Source organism: Nuphar pumila, chromosome 2 (assembly GCF_984573655.1).
Source record: "Nuphar pumila chromosome 2, dmNupPumi1.hap1.1, whole genome shotgun sequence".
In the NCBI taxonomy this organism is placed as follows: domain Eukaryota; kingdom Viridiplantae; phylum Streptophyta; class Magnoliopsida; order Nymphaeales; family Nymphaeaceae; genus Nuphar; species Nuphar pumila.
The window spans coordinates 117503626-117522707 of NC_143250.1; the positions used below are offsets into that span (position 1 = coordinate 117503626).

A 19082-nucleotide genomic window follows, 5' to 3' on the forward strand; every position below is an offset into this window, starting at 1 on the left:
GTGTTGGTTCAGATGGTGAATCTGGAATCCAAGTGAAGGAGTCTTCATGTGCTGTATCCATTCATAAAGTGGATACACGATTGCCACATTCTCCTTCAGCAACAGGAAAAGGATCCAATCATGTCTATGCAGAATCTGTATGTGAATCACTTGTCAGAGAGAAAGGGAACTCTGCAGCACAGGAGTCACATATCATTCATATAGGAGGTGCAGATTATCGGATTCCTAGAGTGAAAGAGAACAGAAATTTAGATTATGATGGTGATGGCCTGCCTGCCAAGGTGCCTCAATCTCTTTTGCCAAGGGAGGAAGGTATTGCTGTTTGGTTAGCCCTTATGTTCAGAAAAAAATGGCTTTATTTTTGTTTAGTTACTCATCCTTTTTTTGATGTTAACATGTGCAATTTGAATCAGATCTGGTATTTTGACTGTGGTTTAAAAAAATCATTAACATGGATCTCTCTCTTTTCTGTGTGCGTGTGTCTGTAATGTATTGCTTTCTTCCCAGTCTGTTATTTTTTAATACAAGGTGTGTTCATAAAAAATAAGCTGATGCAACAGTTTTATGAGTGGCTTTACTTTGTTGCTTCCTATGTCACATGGGTGCAGGTGCAGGTGCGCGGGTGCGGCAAATATATATATATATATATATATATATATATATATATATATAAAGTTCGAAAGTTGGACATAAATGACCCTGGGTGCGGTCAATGCACCCTGGGTCAGCTGTCTCATCTCTCCGAGGGCATAAGCTGTCTTAACCCATGATTTTACAAAAAAAAAAAATCAGACCTGGACCCAGACTGGAACCGAGTCCAGGGAAAATCCTAAGGGTTTTCCCTTTAAAAAAACTTTTTAACGCCCATGCAGCCGTGGGCCTTCGTCCCCCCCCCCTCTGCTAATAACGGGGTTTCCCGATTTGTGTCCTCCCGTACCGTTTAAATCACACAAGGGTGAGGGGGAAGCCCTCACCCCTGCGCTCCTCCTCCTCTCCCTCTCTATTGTGCACTCTCTCTCTCGCTCCCGGCGTGCGACCGAACCCCGGCGCTGACGCCGACGCCGGCTCTCTCTTAGGTACGCATCTCCTTCTTCTCTTCTTCGTCTCCTTTTTCTTCTGTTTGCCGAAGTGCCGGCCGGAGGCCGGCGGCTCCCTGCCGCGTCCTTCCCCTCTCTCTCTCTCTCTCTGCGTTCGCCGGAAGAAAAGTCGGAACTCGGGAGCTTTTTTTTTTGTCCAAAAATTGGACACAAATGACCCTGGGTGCATTGACTGCACCCAGGGTCCCGTTGACCGCACCGGGTGCCGCACCCACACGCGCACCTGCGTTGCGTCGACGCGGGTGCGGCACCCAGTTTGCCGAGTCCCTGTGACATAGGTTGCTTCTATTTACATGTTAATGATGAAATCACTTTATTCAGCAAATCCTCAAGTAGGTTGTCAGTAGGGAAAAGAGGGAAATGTTTATTTAAGAATGATCAAAGAGGGTGATAAATTATTTAAGAATGACCTGAAAGTTATATATGTTGGTGTTTTGCGGTTCTCCCCCTAGTTTTGTTTGTTCTGTTCTGTTTACATGCCAATATAAATGATTCATGATCTAATTTTGGTTTAATTTTTCATACCTCACCTAGTTAGCTTTCTTTTTTATTTTCATTTTTTATTGTCCTTTCAGCAGGAAAGAAAAGAAAAGGTATGTTGCTGTTCTCCAGAGGTAGGCATATAATTTTGCTTCTTAATTAACCTAAGTGCAAGCCATCAAAATTCCTTGGGAAAATTTTCAAAAACACCAGAGAATCAGCACTAATGTTCAACTTTTCTACCTCCTTTTCATTTTTCTCTATCTGCATGGCTTTCTGGTGGACGATAACCAAAAGGACAAAAAATGAGACATCGTGAACCATTTTTTGAGAGTGTGGATGTAGTTGCGGGTTTTCTCCTCTTTCTGGGTTATAATGATCTGAATTTTGACCCGGTCCAATCTTTTACTTAAGGGGGTCAAAGTTCCTGTTACTTCACTGGTTGTGCCAGTTTTGAATAATTTGTCTAGTGATCATATTTAACCTATCTAGGATAGGGCTAAATGCATAGATTGAGTTCTTAATTGGGTTGTGGTTTACATGCATTATGTTCAGTCTAAGAGCTATTCAAACTGAAGCCAACCTAAACTCTGGTATGGATTTAAACCGAGACCCAGAGACTCACTTGGTTGGACATACCAATTTGAAAACTTATCAGATTTTTTGGAATGGAACCAATTCAGACTAGGATGGGTCTGATTTTGAGTCTAAAATGATTGCAGACACATTTTGACTAGGATCCAGACTAAGGTCGATCTTGCTTCGAGTCTAAGAGGCTTATTGACCCATGATTCCATATTTGGATATGTTCCTAGCTTAATTGATTGGATCCATTTCTAGGTTATAAACAGCCTATAAAGGTCACAAAGTCTACTTAGATCCCTAACCCGAACCCACAAGCCTATCTGACTTATGAGTGAAACTGCGTCTGTTTTTAGGGCAAAAATGCTCACAGACCTATTCAAATTCTAATAGGTTTCACGTTTCCATATGTTGAACCATTCCATCTTAGTATTATTAGATCCAATCTAGGTTACAAGTACCCTGTACACATCTTTGACCAATTAGGTTCCTAAACCCGAAGCAACAAGCCTATCAGATATATGAGTTTGGACTTCGGCCAGTATCAAATGGATTATATATTCGCTACTAATGAAGGTAAGGAACTAATGAGCTAGAAATCATAGGTACAAGTTGTATTGACTCAATTTAACCACATATATGTGTTCAGCATGGTTTGTTTGCTAAGAATCAAGCCTTGGATCGTGCTTTTCTGCTGTAAAAAATTGATATTTTGAGTTATGAAATTTTGGCACATTGTGGGCCTTTTGATTTTTGGACCCCTTTAAAAACCTAATTACTTGTCATAATCACATGATTCAAAACAAGTTTCCTACTAAACAAACCTTGTAGATCACATCCGTAACATTTGATCTACAAACAGTTGGAAATTTTGGAAGTAAAAAGTGATTTCTACTCATTAGTTCTTTACCTTCATTAGTAGCTATATATATACACTGATAGAGAGAACTAAAAAAATGGTTAATAGTATTCTATTTTCTGTGCCTTTGGATGTTTTTCACTTAAATTTCATGGTGATGGAGACAAATGAGATGTGACATTTGCAAGCATTACATCTTTTTACACTTTTATAAATATTCCCAGTTTTTTTTCTTTTGAAGGTATGCCTTACGGTTTGAATTGTTAGTTATTTTAAGTTTTTTGCATTTTGTCTGGCAGATGGAGGTGTTAATTTTGCTTCTTCCAGTAGAAACAGGAAGGTACACCTTTTGTAATACTTTTAAAATTTTTATTTTGGAAATTGTCTGGAAGCATGGATTCCATATTTCATCTCTCCAGAGGGTGTCTATTCTTTATCCTAATCCTTTGTATCGTATGTTGCTGACCTGTGCATGCAAAATTTCCACTCATGAACAACTGCCACATTATGTCACATAGGTATGGATGTGGATGTGTAAGTGTGATATACAGGAATTTTCAAAATTATTGATATAGAGGTGGTGCTATATATATATATATATATATATATATATATATATATATATATATATATATATATATATATATGTGTGTGTGTGTGTGTGTGTGTGTGTCAAAAGCCATATAAGAATGGTTTAAGTGACCTCACATAACAGGTAACAGGTGGAGTCATAGATTGTGAAACTGGTCTGACCTGTACCCATGAAGTACCAACATCCATACATGGTGTTGACATGAGTATGGCATCGTTTTAGAACTACCTATGTTGCAAAGCTACATCATGTTCTATCCTGTAGTTGCTGTTTGTACTTATAAAGTTCACTAATTGAGAGCTTCCTAAACTAGCGCTCCCATAAATCTAGCCTTGGGATCCATTTCTCCTATCTATGGATGGTTTCAACTTTGAACCATCCTCAAAGAAAGAACTACTTTCAGCTTATCAATTTTCAGTAGTGCAGCAGGTCCACACTCAGCTTGGTTCCTTTTGAGGTTTCTTATAGCAACCTTCAGATAACTTTTCCACATATTTAAGAGGCATCACTGCACAGTTCTCAATTTTTATTCCAGTTTTGTAACTCTATCTATATTGGAAGTTAATTTATTGTATCACCAGATGTAAACTAATCTTTTGTATTATGAATTCAGGGTGACCGACACTGTTACACATGTGGCTCTCCAGACCATTTGGTAAAAGATTGTCCGGTGGCTTCTAGTCCTATTCCTTTTATTCAGTCAGGTAAAAAAGAAAAAAATCTCAACTTTTTCTATTCATTGCATATCTGTGTTATGAATGCACTTTAAAGAACTGGTGTCACTGATCATATTTGTGTTTGCTTGTGTGCACACATACACGACAACTTGTGTTTCAGGAGATCCTGCATTTCCTGGTGGCATGCCTCCTTTTGCTCCACCATATTACTGGCATGGTACTTCAATGCCACATGTTAGGCCCTTCACTAGTCTTTATGGTGCTCCTGGAGCAATGCCATTTGACCCCAACATGGTCCCAGTCCCACCATTTGCTGTTCCTCCTTACATGCCACATATATATGCTGGTTTAGCAGTACCTTGGTAAGCATTTTCTGTCTTTTCAATACCTTGGTACCATTTTCTTCCCTTCTGTGTGTGATTAAGAATTGAAATCAAGGAGCTGAGCAGCATCCCTATCCAAATTTTTAGGGATTTGGTTGGTCTTTCATATGAGCAAGCATGGCATTGTCCCTTACAGATTGTTGTAAACTATCTAATTTGACAAGATATTGACCTCTAAAATATGGGCATACATGGTATACTGGTATAGATTCAGTGCAGACTGTTAAAATGTAAAACTGTACATATATGTATATATAATAATATTATATTATTATATATATATAAATACATTTTTCATTTCTTTCTTTTCTGTAATTTTTTTTCCTTTATTTTTATTTTTTGTCTTTATGTCATCTAGTTCAGTTTGAACTAGAATGACTGTTGCTAGTCAAGTCCTGTCCAGACTTGACTAGCAATAGAGCTGTTGGACGGACACAGTCCAACAGCTCTTAATAGAGCTGTTGGACTAACACATTCCAACAGCTCTAAATAGAGCTGTTGGACTGTGCCCAACAGCTCTATTGAGTCCTCTTTCAGCTGTGTATATAAAGGGGTGCAACCCCTCTTGTATTTTACTCCAATGCTTCTTAAGCAATTGGTTTTTCATATCAATAAAGAATACATTTTTATTTTTATTTTGTTTCCAGTTATACCCTTTTTAAGGGTTATGCTTTAGTGTCATTCTTGACACTTGCTCTTGTTAATCTAAGCTCGTGTTTCGAAGATCCCCATTTCATTTCATGGTATCAGAGCCGCGGAAGTACTAAATCTTGAGGAAAAGCTACCTCGGTTTCCGTGCCCGTTTGCAAAAGTGTTCGCCACTTGAAGAGAAGTGTTTTATCACTTCATTGGAGAAGATTTCACATCTTGTTGTATTGTTTTTTTTTCTTTCTTTTTCATTTTCCTTCTTGTTTCTCTTCTATCCCTATTCATTCTCTCCTTGTAATCGATGGATGACAATGATAAAGTCACCATCATGCCTATGAAACTAAGCGATACGAACTATGTAACATGGGCTTCAATCATGAAGCACCATATATGGGGAAAAGGCTTATGGTGGATGGTTCCGATTCGGAACCTAAGCTATCTCTTACTAAAAAGGAGGGAGATAAAGAGGTCCCTCTATCGGAAGAAGAGAAAATCAAGGCTATTGCCTCATACGAGAAGAAATGGAAAGAATGGAGAATATCTCATGCGAAGATAATGTCATGGCTTATCAATAGCGTTGATATTAAAAAATGCTCAAGTCTTGCCAAATTTGATCATGCCGATAAGGCATGAGAATACCTTAAGAATATGTATTCCCTTAAAGATATTGCACACGTGTGCAACCTCCAAGAAAAAGTTTGAATGATGACACAAGGAGACAAAACTATTCGTGAATATTACAATGGGTTGTCCGAACTTTGGGAAGAACTTTCCCTTTTAGAACCAAAGTCGCATTGTGCCGAAGACATCGAGCTTCGTTAGAAACAACTCGATGCCGAACATTTTTACCAGTTTATCACTGGATTAAGGCCGGAATTTGAAACCACTAAATCGGCCCTACTTCACCGGGGAAAAATTCCTTCTATTGTTGAAACTATTGAAGAGTTAACAATGGAAGAAAATCGTCTCCGGAAAGGTTCTTTAAAAATTGAAGATGATTCCATTTTAGCCGTGTCTAGACCAGGGAATCATGTTCGATCATATAGGCCTCCTCACTTTAACCGACAAATTGGTGACTATGATAAGAAGAAAGTTATTTGTCATCACTGTCATGAACCGGGACACTATAGGCCACAATGTCCCAAACTTAAGGAGCTGAGAGAAAAAAGAGCTGCAATTGCTGGATCGGAGCCTAAAGATCAGGATGCACCAATTTCCCTGGCCCAACTAATGGAGATTCTTCAGCCTCTCATCAAAGGTGCCTCTTCCTCATCTGAAGCTTCAACCGGCGCAGCAGCCTCATCTTTTTCTGATCTAGGTAAAATTTCTTGGCTTCTTGACTCTGGTGCATCTTTTCATATGACCCCAAATAATCAAAGTCTATCCAAATGTGTTAAAAATAAAACAAGTGTGTCAAAGGTCTTTACTGCTGATGGGACTTCTCTTAAAATAGAAGGAATAGGAAATTTTGAAAAAAATTCTAAAACAAAAAATTTTTTTATTCCAGAAATTAGACATGTTCCCAAATTAAATTTAAATCTTTTATCTGTATCTCAAATTTCTGATTATGGGTGTAATATTTCTTTTTCTTCTCATGGTTGTTGGGTACAAGATCGTCAGTCAGGCAAGCTGATTGGGGAAGGCCATAGAGGAGGACTCTATTACATGGATTTTTTGGAAATGCCGAAGAAAGCTTTTTGTTATAATATTCAAAAAATAGAGTTGGAACTGTGGCATAAGAGACTTGGTCACCCACATATAGCCAAAATCCAACATTTTCCAAATCTAGGGAAATTTTGTAACTCTGAATCATTTGATTGTAAAGATTGTATTCTCGGCAAAATGAAAAGATTACCATTTCAGAACAGAACCTTTTTCTCTTCAAGACCACTTGAATTAATACACTCGGATGTTTGGGGTCCTGCACCAGTAATTTCTAAAGGAGGATTTGTTTACTATGTTATTTTTGTCGATGATTTCTCCCGACATACGTGGATGTACTTTCTCAAACATAAGTCTGAAGTATTTTCATACTTTCAAACTTTTCATAATATGGTTAAAAACAAGTTTCAAAATGATATTACTATTTTTCGCACAGATTCAGGGGGAGAGTTCTTATCCACAAATTTTCAAAATTATCTTAAATTGCATGGCATCACACATCAAAGATCTTGTCCTTATACACCTCAACAAAATGGACTGGCAGAACGAAAACATCGCTATATTATAGAAACCACTAGGACTTTATTAATAGCAAATCAAGTCTCGAAAGACTTTTGGGCAGAAGCTGCCTTAACTGCCACATATCTCATTAATAGGATGCCATCTTCTTCGTTACAAAATATCACTCCCATTGAAAAACTTATGAACATTTCTCCAGACTACTCTAGACTAAGAATATTTGGGTGCAAATGTTTCATATTTACTGACAAAAATGATAAACTTTCCCCTTGTGCGATTCCCTGTGCCTTTTTAGGATATGCTGAAAACCAGAAAGGTTATAGATGTTTTGACTTCAAAAATAATAAACTATATGTGTCTAGAAATGTTTCCTTTCTTGAAAAGGAGAGCTTCTTTGATTTTAGAAAATTAAAAGACGTCACTGAGTACTCCTTTTTGCTAGATCTAACATCAACATCTAATGAATATGACCTTGACTGTAACTTTGATGATGATCAAAGAATTATTGATCTTAATGTTGAAAATAAAGAAGTTCATAGAGATACTAGTATTCAATATTCCATGCGACAAGAGTCTAATCCTCCATGTGCACTTGAGAAATATTCTAACATTCCAACTAGACAATCAACCCGAATCTCGAGGCCTCCAGGAAAGTTTGTATCATACGAGTCTTTCTCACCCACATATAGGGCAGTTATTGCATTAATTCACTCATATGAAGAACCATCCACATATTTTGAAGCAAAAAATGATATCAAATGGATAGAAGCCATGAAAGCTGAATTAGATGCACTTGAAAAGGCTTCTACATGGAATATTCAAGATCTTCCTCCAGGGAAGAAAACTATAGGATGTCGATGGGTTTATAAAATTAAAACCAAGAGTGATGGTACTCTTGAAAGATATAAAGCCCGTTTAGTAGCCAAAGGTTATGCCCAAGAATATGGGATTGATTATGAAGAAACCTTTGCTCCGGTGGCTCGTATGACTACTGCCCGAACCTTAATTGCCTTAGCTTCTATCAAAAAATGGTTTATTTTTCAAATGGATGTCAAAAATGTTTTTTTAAATGAAAAGCTAGTTGAAGAAGTATATATGGAACCCCCTCCTGGTCTAAGTATTCCTAAGGGTAAAGTCCTTCGCTTAGAAAAAGCTCTTTATGGACTTAAACAAGCACCAAAAGCTTGGTATGATAGGTTTAGTCGTGTTATGATTGATATTGGTTTTCAATTCTGTTTAACTGACACTGCTTTGTTTATTAAAAATTCTGATGCAAGGATCATTGTGCTTCTTCTCTATGTGGATGATATGATTATCACCGGAAGCGATAAACAGGGAGTTGAAACAATCAAAACACTTCTTAAATCTCATTTTGAAATGACTGATTTGGGCTTGTTGAGATATTTTTTAGGTATTGAAGTTGCTTATTCTCCTAGAGGATATTTATTATCTCAGACTAAATTTGCTTTTGATATTGTTTTCAGGTCTGGTATTACTGATGATAAGAAAGTCGACACTCCAGAAGTTGTTAATGTTAAAATGAAGATTGATGATGGAGAACTTCTTGCAGACCCTACTCCTTACAGACAGCTTGTCGGGGCACTTTCCTATCTATCCATTACCAGACCAGATATAGCACATGTTGTTCATACAGCAAGTCAATTTCAACATGCTCCTACTTCTGTTCATATGGGAGCAGTCATGCGTATTATCAGATACATCAAGTCCTCTCTTTCACGAGGACTTTTCTTATCTTCCTCCTCTTCTCTTGATTTAATTGCATATACTGATGCTGATTGGGGAGGTGATCCCAATAACAGACACTCAACCACTGGCTTTTGTGTCTTTTTAGGGGAATCATTAATCTCGTGGAGGTGTAAAAAGCAGCAGAAGGTATCTCTCTCATCCACCGAAGCTGAATACAGAGCCATGGCAACCACGACCATGGAAGTAGTTTGGCTCCGACGACTGCTTGCTGACATGGGAGTTGAAGCAACAAAGGCTTCACAAATGTGTTGTGACAACAAAAGTGCGATCTACATTGCCAGTAACAGAACATTCCACGAACGCACCAAACACATCGAAATGGATTGTCACTACGTCAGAGAGGAATATCTACACGGGATAATTGATCTGCCATATGTCACTTCAGAATATCAGTTAGCAGACTTCTTTACAAAGCCTCTCGCAGCTCTCCGATTTCACTTTCTCTTAGACAAACTTTCGCTCATTGTACCGTAAGTTTGAGGGGGAGTGTTAAAATGTAAAACTGTACATATATGTATATATAATAATATTATATTATTATATATATATAAATACATTTTTCATTTCTTTCTTTTCTGTAATTTTTTTTCCTTTATTTTTTGTCTTTATGTCATCTAGTTCAGTTTGAACTAGAATGACTGTTGCTAGTCAAGTCCTGTCCAGACTTGACTAGCAATAGAGCTGTTGGACTGACACAGTCCAACAGCTCTTAATAGAGCTGTTGGACTGACACAGTCCAACAGCTCTTAATAGAGCTGTTGGACTGTGCCCAACAGCTCTATTGAGTCCTCTTTCAGCTGTGTATATAAAGGGGTGCAGCCCCTCTTGTATTTTACTCCAATGCTTCTTAAGCAATTGGTTTTTCATATCAATAAAGAATACATTTTTATTTTTATTTTGTTTCCAGTTATATCCTTTTTAAGGGTTATGCTTTAGTGTCATTCTTGACACTTGCTCTTGTTAATCTAAGCTCGTGTTTCGAAGATCCCCATTTCATTTCACAGACAAGTCCATATTTCATAACAAACTTTGTTTTTTGTCATTAAACCTCCAGAAACATCAATATATTTGTGCTGCTAGGTATTTTAATATCATATTTTCTGTTTGATAACTAGTTTGGTGTTTGCTTTGTTGCATGCCTTGAACTCTTCTTGTGGCAGTTGTATCCTACAACCATTCTTTTTGTGTTGGGATAGTCTTGTAATGTTCTTGCCACCCGTCCATGTGCAAGTCCATTTCATAATCTGTTCAGAATAAAAACATATTTGGTTCTTGTGAGCTGCTCAATTCTGAGACAAGGCCTTGCCAAGCAGACCAATGAATGTAATAAAGCAGCAGGTCACCCTTTATTTTGGGTTGGTTCGTACTTGTCAGAACATTCTACTTGGTTGAATACTCTGAGACCTAGTTACTGACACTAGACTTCAGATCTTCATGTGGTCCTGCTGGAGCCTAAGTTAGATCCCCACACTGCAGGGTTCTGGGTTGGTTCTGTCACATACCTTTTGCAAGGAATTTTGACTAGTTAAGTACTAGCTGTTATGGTACATCAGATCCAACCATACTGAAACATTGAAACATTATAATCTCCTACACTGGTTGCTATTAGGGTTGGAATTTTTTTTTTTTTTTAAAGGCAAGCTGGGTTTAGGCGGACACCTACCAGAACAACAGCCGCCCCATGTGGCAGAGGGATTCGATCCTGGGCCTTCAACTTGACACAGGACCCCGCTTACCACATGGGATACCACCTTGGTATTGGGGTTGGAACATTATCCATTATGTTTTCTGTACCTGTTTTGACTAGAGATGTCTGTTGGAATGGAACTGTTGATGCTAAGGATTTCCATGTGCAGTGGGTTTATGAGGATGAGCAGTTTAGCACGACCTGCAGTGGCTGGAACGGAGCGCCCCCTCAGTCGAACAGAATTTATGGAACTTCAGGAAATTGAAAGGAGACACAAGGTTTTGAATGAACACCTTGACAGGTACATATCTTTTTATTAATGGGCTTATTTCGAAATTTTGATCCTATATTTGGTTTTAGATAGTTATATTACCAGTCAATCACACCGATCATTAATTCTTCTTTACTTTTAGATGGTATATGCAAAAGAATAAATTCCTATAGTTCTGTTGTTCTGCATAATCCCTGGAAACTGTCTAAATCAAAGATTTAAAAAAAAAAAACTGACTTGTTACATGGGAAAGGGCACAATTTTAAAAACTCCTGCCAGCTCAGGTTTCCCATGAAAGGCCTTTCATATGGGGGGAGATGTGTAATGAAATGAGCGGAAATACAATAACAAGTGGAGAACACTTGTAGATCTTAATAATGAACAAGAACCAAAAAGATTACACAAGCACTTAATGTGCACACACATAAACCCACAAAGGGGTAATGCCAAAAGGCATAAATAAAATGAATATTATTGAGAGAGAATGAGAGAAAAGATACATTGGAAAGGGGGGGAACACCTCCTATTTATACACAATGAGAGGGAAAACAAAGGGGGCCTTGGGGCTCCCCTCAAGATAGACGTTGGGGAGCCCCAACGGTCATAAACGTCTATTATTGTGAGGTCCCCAAGGGTCCCAATAAAATAAAAAAAGGAAAAACAAAAAAATAAAAAAGTAGAAAACCTAAGAAGTTGTTTATAAATAACAACTTATATTACATGTGAAAAGACCAAAATACCCCTATTGGGTATTTTAGATGAAACAGAATATATATATATATATATATATATATATATATATATATATATATATATATATATATATATATATATATATATATAAACAAGAGGTTGAAGGGATTGGTAACTGAATGGCACCACTTGTGCCAGCATGACACTTTCCCTCCATGAATCATGGATGCTTGTTTCACCCATGGCAGGAAAGGATGCCAGCTCAGCACCTTCCTATGAAAACTACATGAATCGAATGGGCCCCAAGTGTATGATGAATAATTTCCTTATAGAAGTAATTGCCATATAGGTTATTGTTGAATGTGTCTTTCTTAGTATGACGAAGTCACATTTTCATTTTCTTTTTGTTCAGGGAGTCATACGATGGTGATGATATGCTGAATGAACCACGCCTTGAGCATCAAATGAGATCTGTGGACTTTAAAAATGCAAAGAGGGATTCTGTGATGAGCCACTCTGAAGGTAGCGAGCATCGGCGGAGTAAAAGGAAACAAAGATCTGATAAGCATTCTGGTAGCATTGCTCATCAGTCATCAGATTTCATATCAGATGATGAGGTCATGCACTCAAAACAGGGAAAGAATCATCAATTCTCAGCTTCTCAAAGAGATCGTCATTCTGAAAAGTCATATTCAGAAATACAGGACAAGTCTGGAAACTCTGGGCTTCATAGTAAACGGAGTGAGAGGTTATGGCATCGGCACAGAAGTTCCAAGAAGCACAGTGAAAGAAGTGAACATTGTCAGGGAAATTCACGTAGTCCCACTCCTGTATGTAGCTGGAAGAGTCATCGCCGAAGTAGGAAAGATGCCTCCAGTGACTATAAGAAGGCAGATTCTGAGAAACATCATTATCATAATCATCACTCAAAAACAGATAGGTACCACAGTCCATCAGGTGACAGAGGCAAGCATCAGCATTCTAGGCATTTATGCTCCACTTCGTCGAGTGAACAAGGGCCGCCTCGGCAGTCCAGACAGAATGATCCTGAGGATAGAGAAGCCATCCATAGTCACAGGCATTCCAAGCACAAGGTAAAGTATGTGGATGGCGAATTGGAATACGACAGGTGGGAGATGGCAAATGGTTCAGACATTGATGATGGAAATGACTATTACCACAATGAATACAAGAGGGCCCATCGAGAATGTGAAAAATAGTTGAGGTTTTGGTTACTAGAATGTTGCCTTGTTATCATCCATTTTACAAGCTTTTAGCAGTTGTACAGATCATCTTACACAAGAAGCTCAAAACTCAAGCTGTGTCAGGATAAAACTCAGGGTACATGCATATCCAGGGCCATCAGATCTACTCTTTTAGGACACAGTGGTATATCATTTTCTTCTTGATTTCATTTTGTTTATTTGTGTGCTGAAATTTATTTGGTTATTTTTTCCTTTTGTGAAAATTGTATAATTCACCAATAGGTTTATGTTTATCCACCGCTGGAGCATATCCGGGAGATCATACAAGCTAAACGGATCTAATGTGAATTGTTATTGTTGTTGATACAGATTGTGAACAGGTCAGATGGAAGAATGATAATAGATTTTCTAACATATGGTAGTTTCTGCCTCACTGCGACTGCTCGTTCTATGTTCTTAGTGTGGAATAGGAAAGATCCACATACTTAACAGATGGGGTTGGAGAAAAGTGGGACTACGCTGAGTTTGGACAACCATCATCTTGGAAAGATTGCTCTCATAGGAAGGTATGCTCTCCTTTTTATTTGTATAAAGCTTCTGTTATCTTATGTGCTTTCCTTCAACAGGAAGTTATGGTCATAGGGACTATAACCAATTAAAGCGTAAAAATCATTCACTTACTATGACACAAGCAGGGTCATTATTCATACACCAGGATCCATGAGATCCCTAATACGCAGGGGAAGGTCTAAAATAGAGAGCCTAACTTAGCAACAGTTATTAATCCCCATAGACATCATCTAAAGATCTTTTGGTATTGGAAAGTGCTCAGCCGCAGTTTCACAAGAGAAATATTGCCTCACCTTTTATATCTGAAGGTAGAGAGTGCGACTGTCACACATGGACGCTTGGTTATGAGAGGCGGTCCTTTAGTTGGTCAAGGACAGAGAAAAAAAGAGAGAGTAAACGTTAGGAAGAGAGTTTTGAGATTAATCTTTTAAACCAGGTTGGTCAGCATCCACCCTCAAGTCTGCTTTTATACATCATACATGTGGATTAGATGACTTTACAAGCCTCCCACAACTACCGCAGGTCTCCATATATCGAGAGCCTTCATTCCGATGGCAGATGCTGCTAGTAATAAAACCGTCCAAGTGCTTGGGGACACCCATTTGAGCCTGTGCCCTGGATGACACGCTTGGATACGTTGTCCAACACTATGCACAACACAGGTAGGACACGGTAAATACCACTCGGTCAATAGTGTTGGACACGTGGTTAAACGTGTCTAGAGCTAAATTTGTGCAATTTTTTTTAATTTAAATTCTAAAAATACCATTATACCCTCTCTCTCGTCTGACGCCCTCTCAAGGTCATTGAATAAAAACGCATGGCTGACACCCACCCATTTCCTTCTTTCCTTCCAGCACGTTGGATCATGTGCACCCCCTTTTCTCCTTTCCAAACTACAGTAATAACCATGCATACCCCCCCTCCCCCTCTCTCTCTCTTATTTCCTAAGGGCACATTTGGAAGCGAGAAAAACTCATAGGAAAAGAAAGTTTTGCCTGTGAAAAGTTTTCCAAAAGAATTTTTTATGCTTGTTTGTGTAGCATGAGAAAAAAGTGGAAAAATGCTGCCGGATGTGAGATGGGTGGTGGAGAGTGTAAAAGTAAATTTTCTCTTGGTAGTAAACATTCTTCCACCCCCTTCAGGAATCTTTCCTATCAAAAAGTGTACTTTCTAGAAAAACTATCTTAACAAAAAAGTCTCTCGTATGGAAGGGTCAAAAAACTGTGGATTTTTCATTTTGCTTCATTTTTCCTAAGTCTTTTTTGAACGTGCTCTGAAGTGAACTGTCCCATAAGAATGAATTTAACTTAATTATTGTTATAAAATAAAATGTCATTTATTTAAAATCTTGGTTTTGATTTTATTATTTAGCAGGTGCATTAACATGTCCCCTATAAACACTTTTTGAAAATGAGTTTTTATTCTTTTTTCTTTAATGACAAATAAATCTCAGTTTGGTGTGTGTGTGGTGAAAAGATCAGGTGCAATATGATTGCACAAAAATTTGTGCATCAATCACCTGATCACCCTCCATCTTGGGGACGGCCTGTCAGGTGTGGGACCCAAGACCTGATGGAGGGCGATGTGCTTAATGCACAAATTTATGTGCCATCATATTACACCCGATCGTGTGTGTGTTTTGAAAGGCAAGCTGGGGTTAGGTGGACCCCACCAGTTATTATTCAATGTATCCACGGGGGTTTGAACCTGCAATGTCCCACTACAAGGAGACTGGCACTTACAGCTCCTACCAACCATGCAGAGACCCTGTTGCGCGCACACACATATATATAAGAAATCTATTGTAGTTTTGAACCATCCTACCATACGGTTTTGGTGACAAGTTTAAGGCAGCAAAATAGTGCCAATCACTTCGTCATAAGAAAATGGAGTTTTTATTTTTTGTGTCTTTTGGGAAAAACAGTGGCAAACAATTATTCAAAAATCAAAAATTAAATTTATGCAACAAAAAAATGTTTGAAAATCAGAAAATTTTAGTTTTCTGATATTTGCAAATATTTACTGTTTATCAGCCAGGCCATTTCTTGTGTTCTTTTTTTGTGTTTTTGAAAAATCAACAATATTTCTCACTATTCATACAGTGGTACCTAGTCTTTGGGGGTGATCTATCCATCAAATGTTGGATCTAACAGTATAGATGTCTTAACACAATGTATTTACCATTTTAGTGTGTTTAATTAAAAAAGATGCATCATAATGTGTTATTCCTGCCCAGTTCCAACAGTACTATCTTAGTTTAGTAGTTGTAATTGGGCACAAACAACACATTATAATCGACTCTAATATTGTCTATACTTTTAGTTAGTGTGGTTTAGGTTAGCTTCATGTTTTAGTCGCATGGATGTCGATATTGAAGTCTGGTGCAGTAATTCAGCTTGAACAGCTTATTCTTCGGACGTCTCCACCCAAAGATGGGCTAGATCAAGTTTGAATGGGGTTGGGTTGATATTATTGTCTTTAGTCACCTTTGATTTTGAAATTGAAGTCTGGTTAGGCATGGTCTAGATTAATTAGGTTTGAATAACTTATGCCTTCACCCTCTCCAGCAAATTTAACCCAGATGTAGATGGAATTCTGGTTGCGTTTACTTATTGGTTCCTTACACTCTCACTCACTCTGAAATTTCAGTGATCATGTTATTTTAGTACTTTGGTGCATCTTAAAAATCTATAATAGCGTCTTCTATAGGTTATATAGATTTTCTTAGGTTTAATGGGGGCACTACTTATAACTACAGTTAGGAATGTAAATGGGTCAGATATGATCCAACATTTGACCCGAGTTTTGCTACAATTAGTGTCCTTTGGTGACTGGAATCACATCCGATTCATCAGATTCGGTTTATCACTTTGCCACCAAATCCATCTGATATCCAAATCAAATTACAATTAATGAGTCAGATTCATTATACTCTTTCTCCTTCTGAATTCGACTCCAAACCCAACTAGCTGATATCTGGTATGGCTACACGTGACTCGAATCTAAACCATTTACATATTACATCCATAACTATGATTGGCCCAAACATCAATGTGCTATCTTGGACTTTCCTCAACCTTAGACCAACTCCTATGATTTTTGAATGTTCATGAAAGAAATCCTCAAATGCCTGGTAAGCTGGCATTCGGCAAGAAAAGTGATAGTCTGCACTTTTCTTGCCTACTGCCAGCTTACCAGGCGTTTGAAGATTTTTTTCATGTTTTTGTTAAATTTGACAGTACAAATGTGTTTTACATGCTTGGTTTTATATGAATCTATTATTAGATCGTCTCAGTAGGTTTTTATAAGGTTCAAAAATTGATAGTTTAAGATTTTCATAAATATTCAAGGATTAATAAATCATGTTTTTTTACATGATCCGATCCGAGTGTTGTATCCTAGCAAATTAACCATGCTGAACACATCTGCAGGGTCAAATTTATTAAAAACCTAGAAACAGTTCAGTCGTGGTGGGATAAGTACTGGGACCAACAACACATTTAAGTTTCAAACCAAAACCGGTTAGACCTAAACTCGTATCTAGATCCACAAAATTCAAACCAACTCCAACCTACACCATTAACATTTAGTAGTTTTTTCCTTCAGAAAAATATTTAATTTTTTATCGAATTTATGGTCCAGACTGCTTGTGTTTGTTCGTCCATTCGTTCTGAGTAGGCCAGCCATAATTTCAGCTCAAGCTTGGGCTAACCTTGTCTATGTATTGTGTCAATCCACCCGTAACTTAGGGTTTGTTTGGCTGCTGCGATGGGAGGTCATGCATTTGGTAGATACATTGTCGAACTACCTTGGTATTGGGTGTTTGAAAACTGGTAGTGTAACACCCAAGATTTTATCAAGCATTTTTTTTAACCTTGGTAAAATACATTTTAGCTTTATTAAAAAATATAAAAGCCAATCTGTCAAAATCTCAAGTTCTTAAACACAACGCTTCCTATAGTTGTCAACCTTCAAAATCACTCATGCTCAAGAGAAGAATTCAAAGAAGTCAACTTTGCCTTCATGAACCAAAAATTATGAACAAATAGGAGTTAACCCGGCCCACACTAGGGACGACTTGCAGGACAAAGAAAACACACAGGGAAAGAAACTCAAGAAGAGTCGATCTTGTTGAATCAGGGGTCAACTCGAGTTAAGTCACTCTAAACGAACGAAAGAGGAGTCAATCTTCAGAACAGAACAGAACCGACATGATTCAACCCAACCCTAACCCGAATGCAGGGAGTTGACCCCAGAATGCAGGGGGTTCAGGGAGTTGACCCCAGAATGCAGGGGGTCGACCCCAGAATGCAGGGGGTCGACCCTTAGGTCTTTCCAACAGCTTGTGGATCAGCAGAGGTGCTCTTGAGTTTAGAGGTCTACTCCTGTGCATTATAGAGTTTCGTAGCTTTGCCAAATCATTGCTACGAGCATCAAAACATCATTCAACAATATATCCATCCTATCAAACTCCACCCTAGCTTCTTAGGGGTGAGATAAAACAGATCAAACATACATGTCATAAAAATCTAATACATAGAGCAGTTCCTTATTAACCACTAACTTTGGCTTCACAAGCTAAAACACACTTTTTGCAAACCAAATTTGCAAATTTTAAACTCTGAGGACACCGGATTTCACTTTCAAAACTCTACGCATTGTTTTCAATATAGTTCTTTACCCAAAGAGCCAAAACTAACTCAATTTAAATTTTACCAAATTTTAAAAACATACTAAAACAGACTTTTCTCAACATAGAGCATGTTGTACACAATTTCTGAAATATTAGTCATGATTTCTTCCCAACAATTTATCGTCTTTAATCAAAAGAAATACAGTCATGAATTCCCAGCATGTTATAATAGATTTTAAGAGTTAAACATGCAAAATTTACAAAAAACCTCTTACCCTAGACATGGTTTCTAACATGCATAATATCTGTCCATGTTTCATACTTCTTAGTTATCGTGAGAGTAGAGAATCATACATCTTAAATCGTCCAACTATAAGAATATAGTTGAAACAGTCCGAGATTTGCCCCAACTTTGCAAGAGTCCTCAAGTGTATCAAAACCCCAACCACCATGCAGCTCTTTAAGTTGCATTACCTCTTTTTTGCCTCGACAATCGAATGAGAGGGTAAGAAGAAGAAGTTGAGTGAGAGGAGAAAGAGAACACCCTCTACGTTAGTGAACAGGGACAAGGTGGTGAAGATGAGAGAGAGACTATGCATGAAGGGAAAGATGATTAAAAATAAACTATGTTTTAAAGCTTATCCTAAACCAGGGTTAAGAGAGAGAGGGTGAGGCCACTTGGCTTCTACTCATCAACAGCTGTTCCACCAACAGCAATGCCCTCAAAATGAAAAAGAATACTGGTAGGTATTTT

General features: G+C 37.9%; 1 protein-coding gene across 4 annotated transcripts in view; it reads left to right on the forward strand.

Moving 5' to 3' along the window:
- Window positions 1-16590, forward strand: part of LOC149846881 (uncharacterized) — a 46613-nt gene extending 30023 nt beyond the window's left edge. Inside the window, exons 9-15 of one of the 4 annotated variants that reach the window (XM_089996631.1) lie at window positions 13-312; window positions 1673-1711; window positions 3318-3358; window positions 4224-4314; window positions 4448-4649; window positions 11123-11254; window positions 12330-16590. In XM_089996631.1, coding sequence (XP_089852757.1) covers window positions 13-312; window positions 1673-1711; window positions 3318-3358; window positions 4224-4314; window positions 4448-4649; window positions 11123-11254; window positions 12330-13137 — 1613 coding nt within the window. In that variant the 3' untranslated portion in view covers window positions 13138-16590. The remainder of the gene's footprint in view (window positions 1-12; window positions 313-1672; window positions 1712-3317; window positions 3359-4223; window positions 4315-4447; window positions 4650-11122; window positions 11255-12329) is intronic. The other 3 variants (XM_089996633.1, XM_089996632.1, XM_089996634.1) reach the window with 3 other exon arrangements.
- Window positions 16591-19082: the final 2492 nt, after the last annotated feature.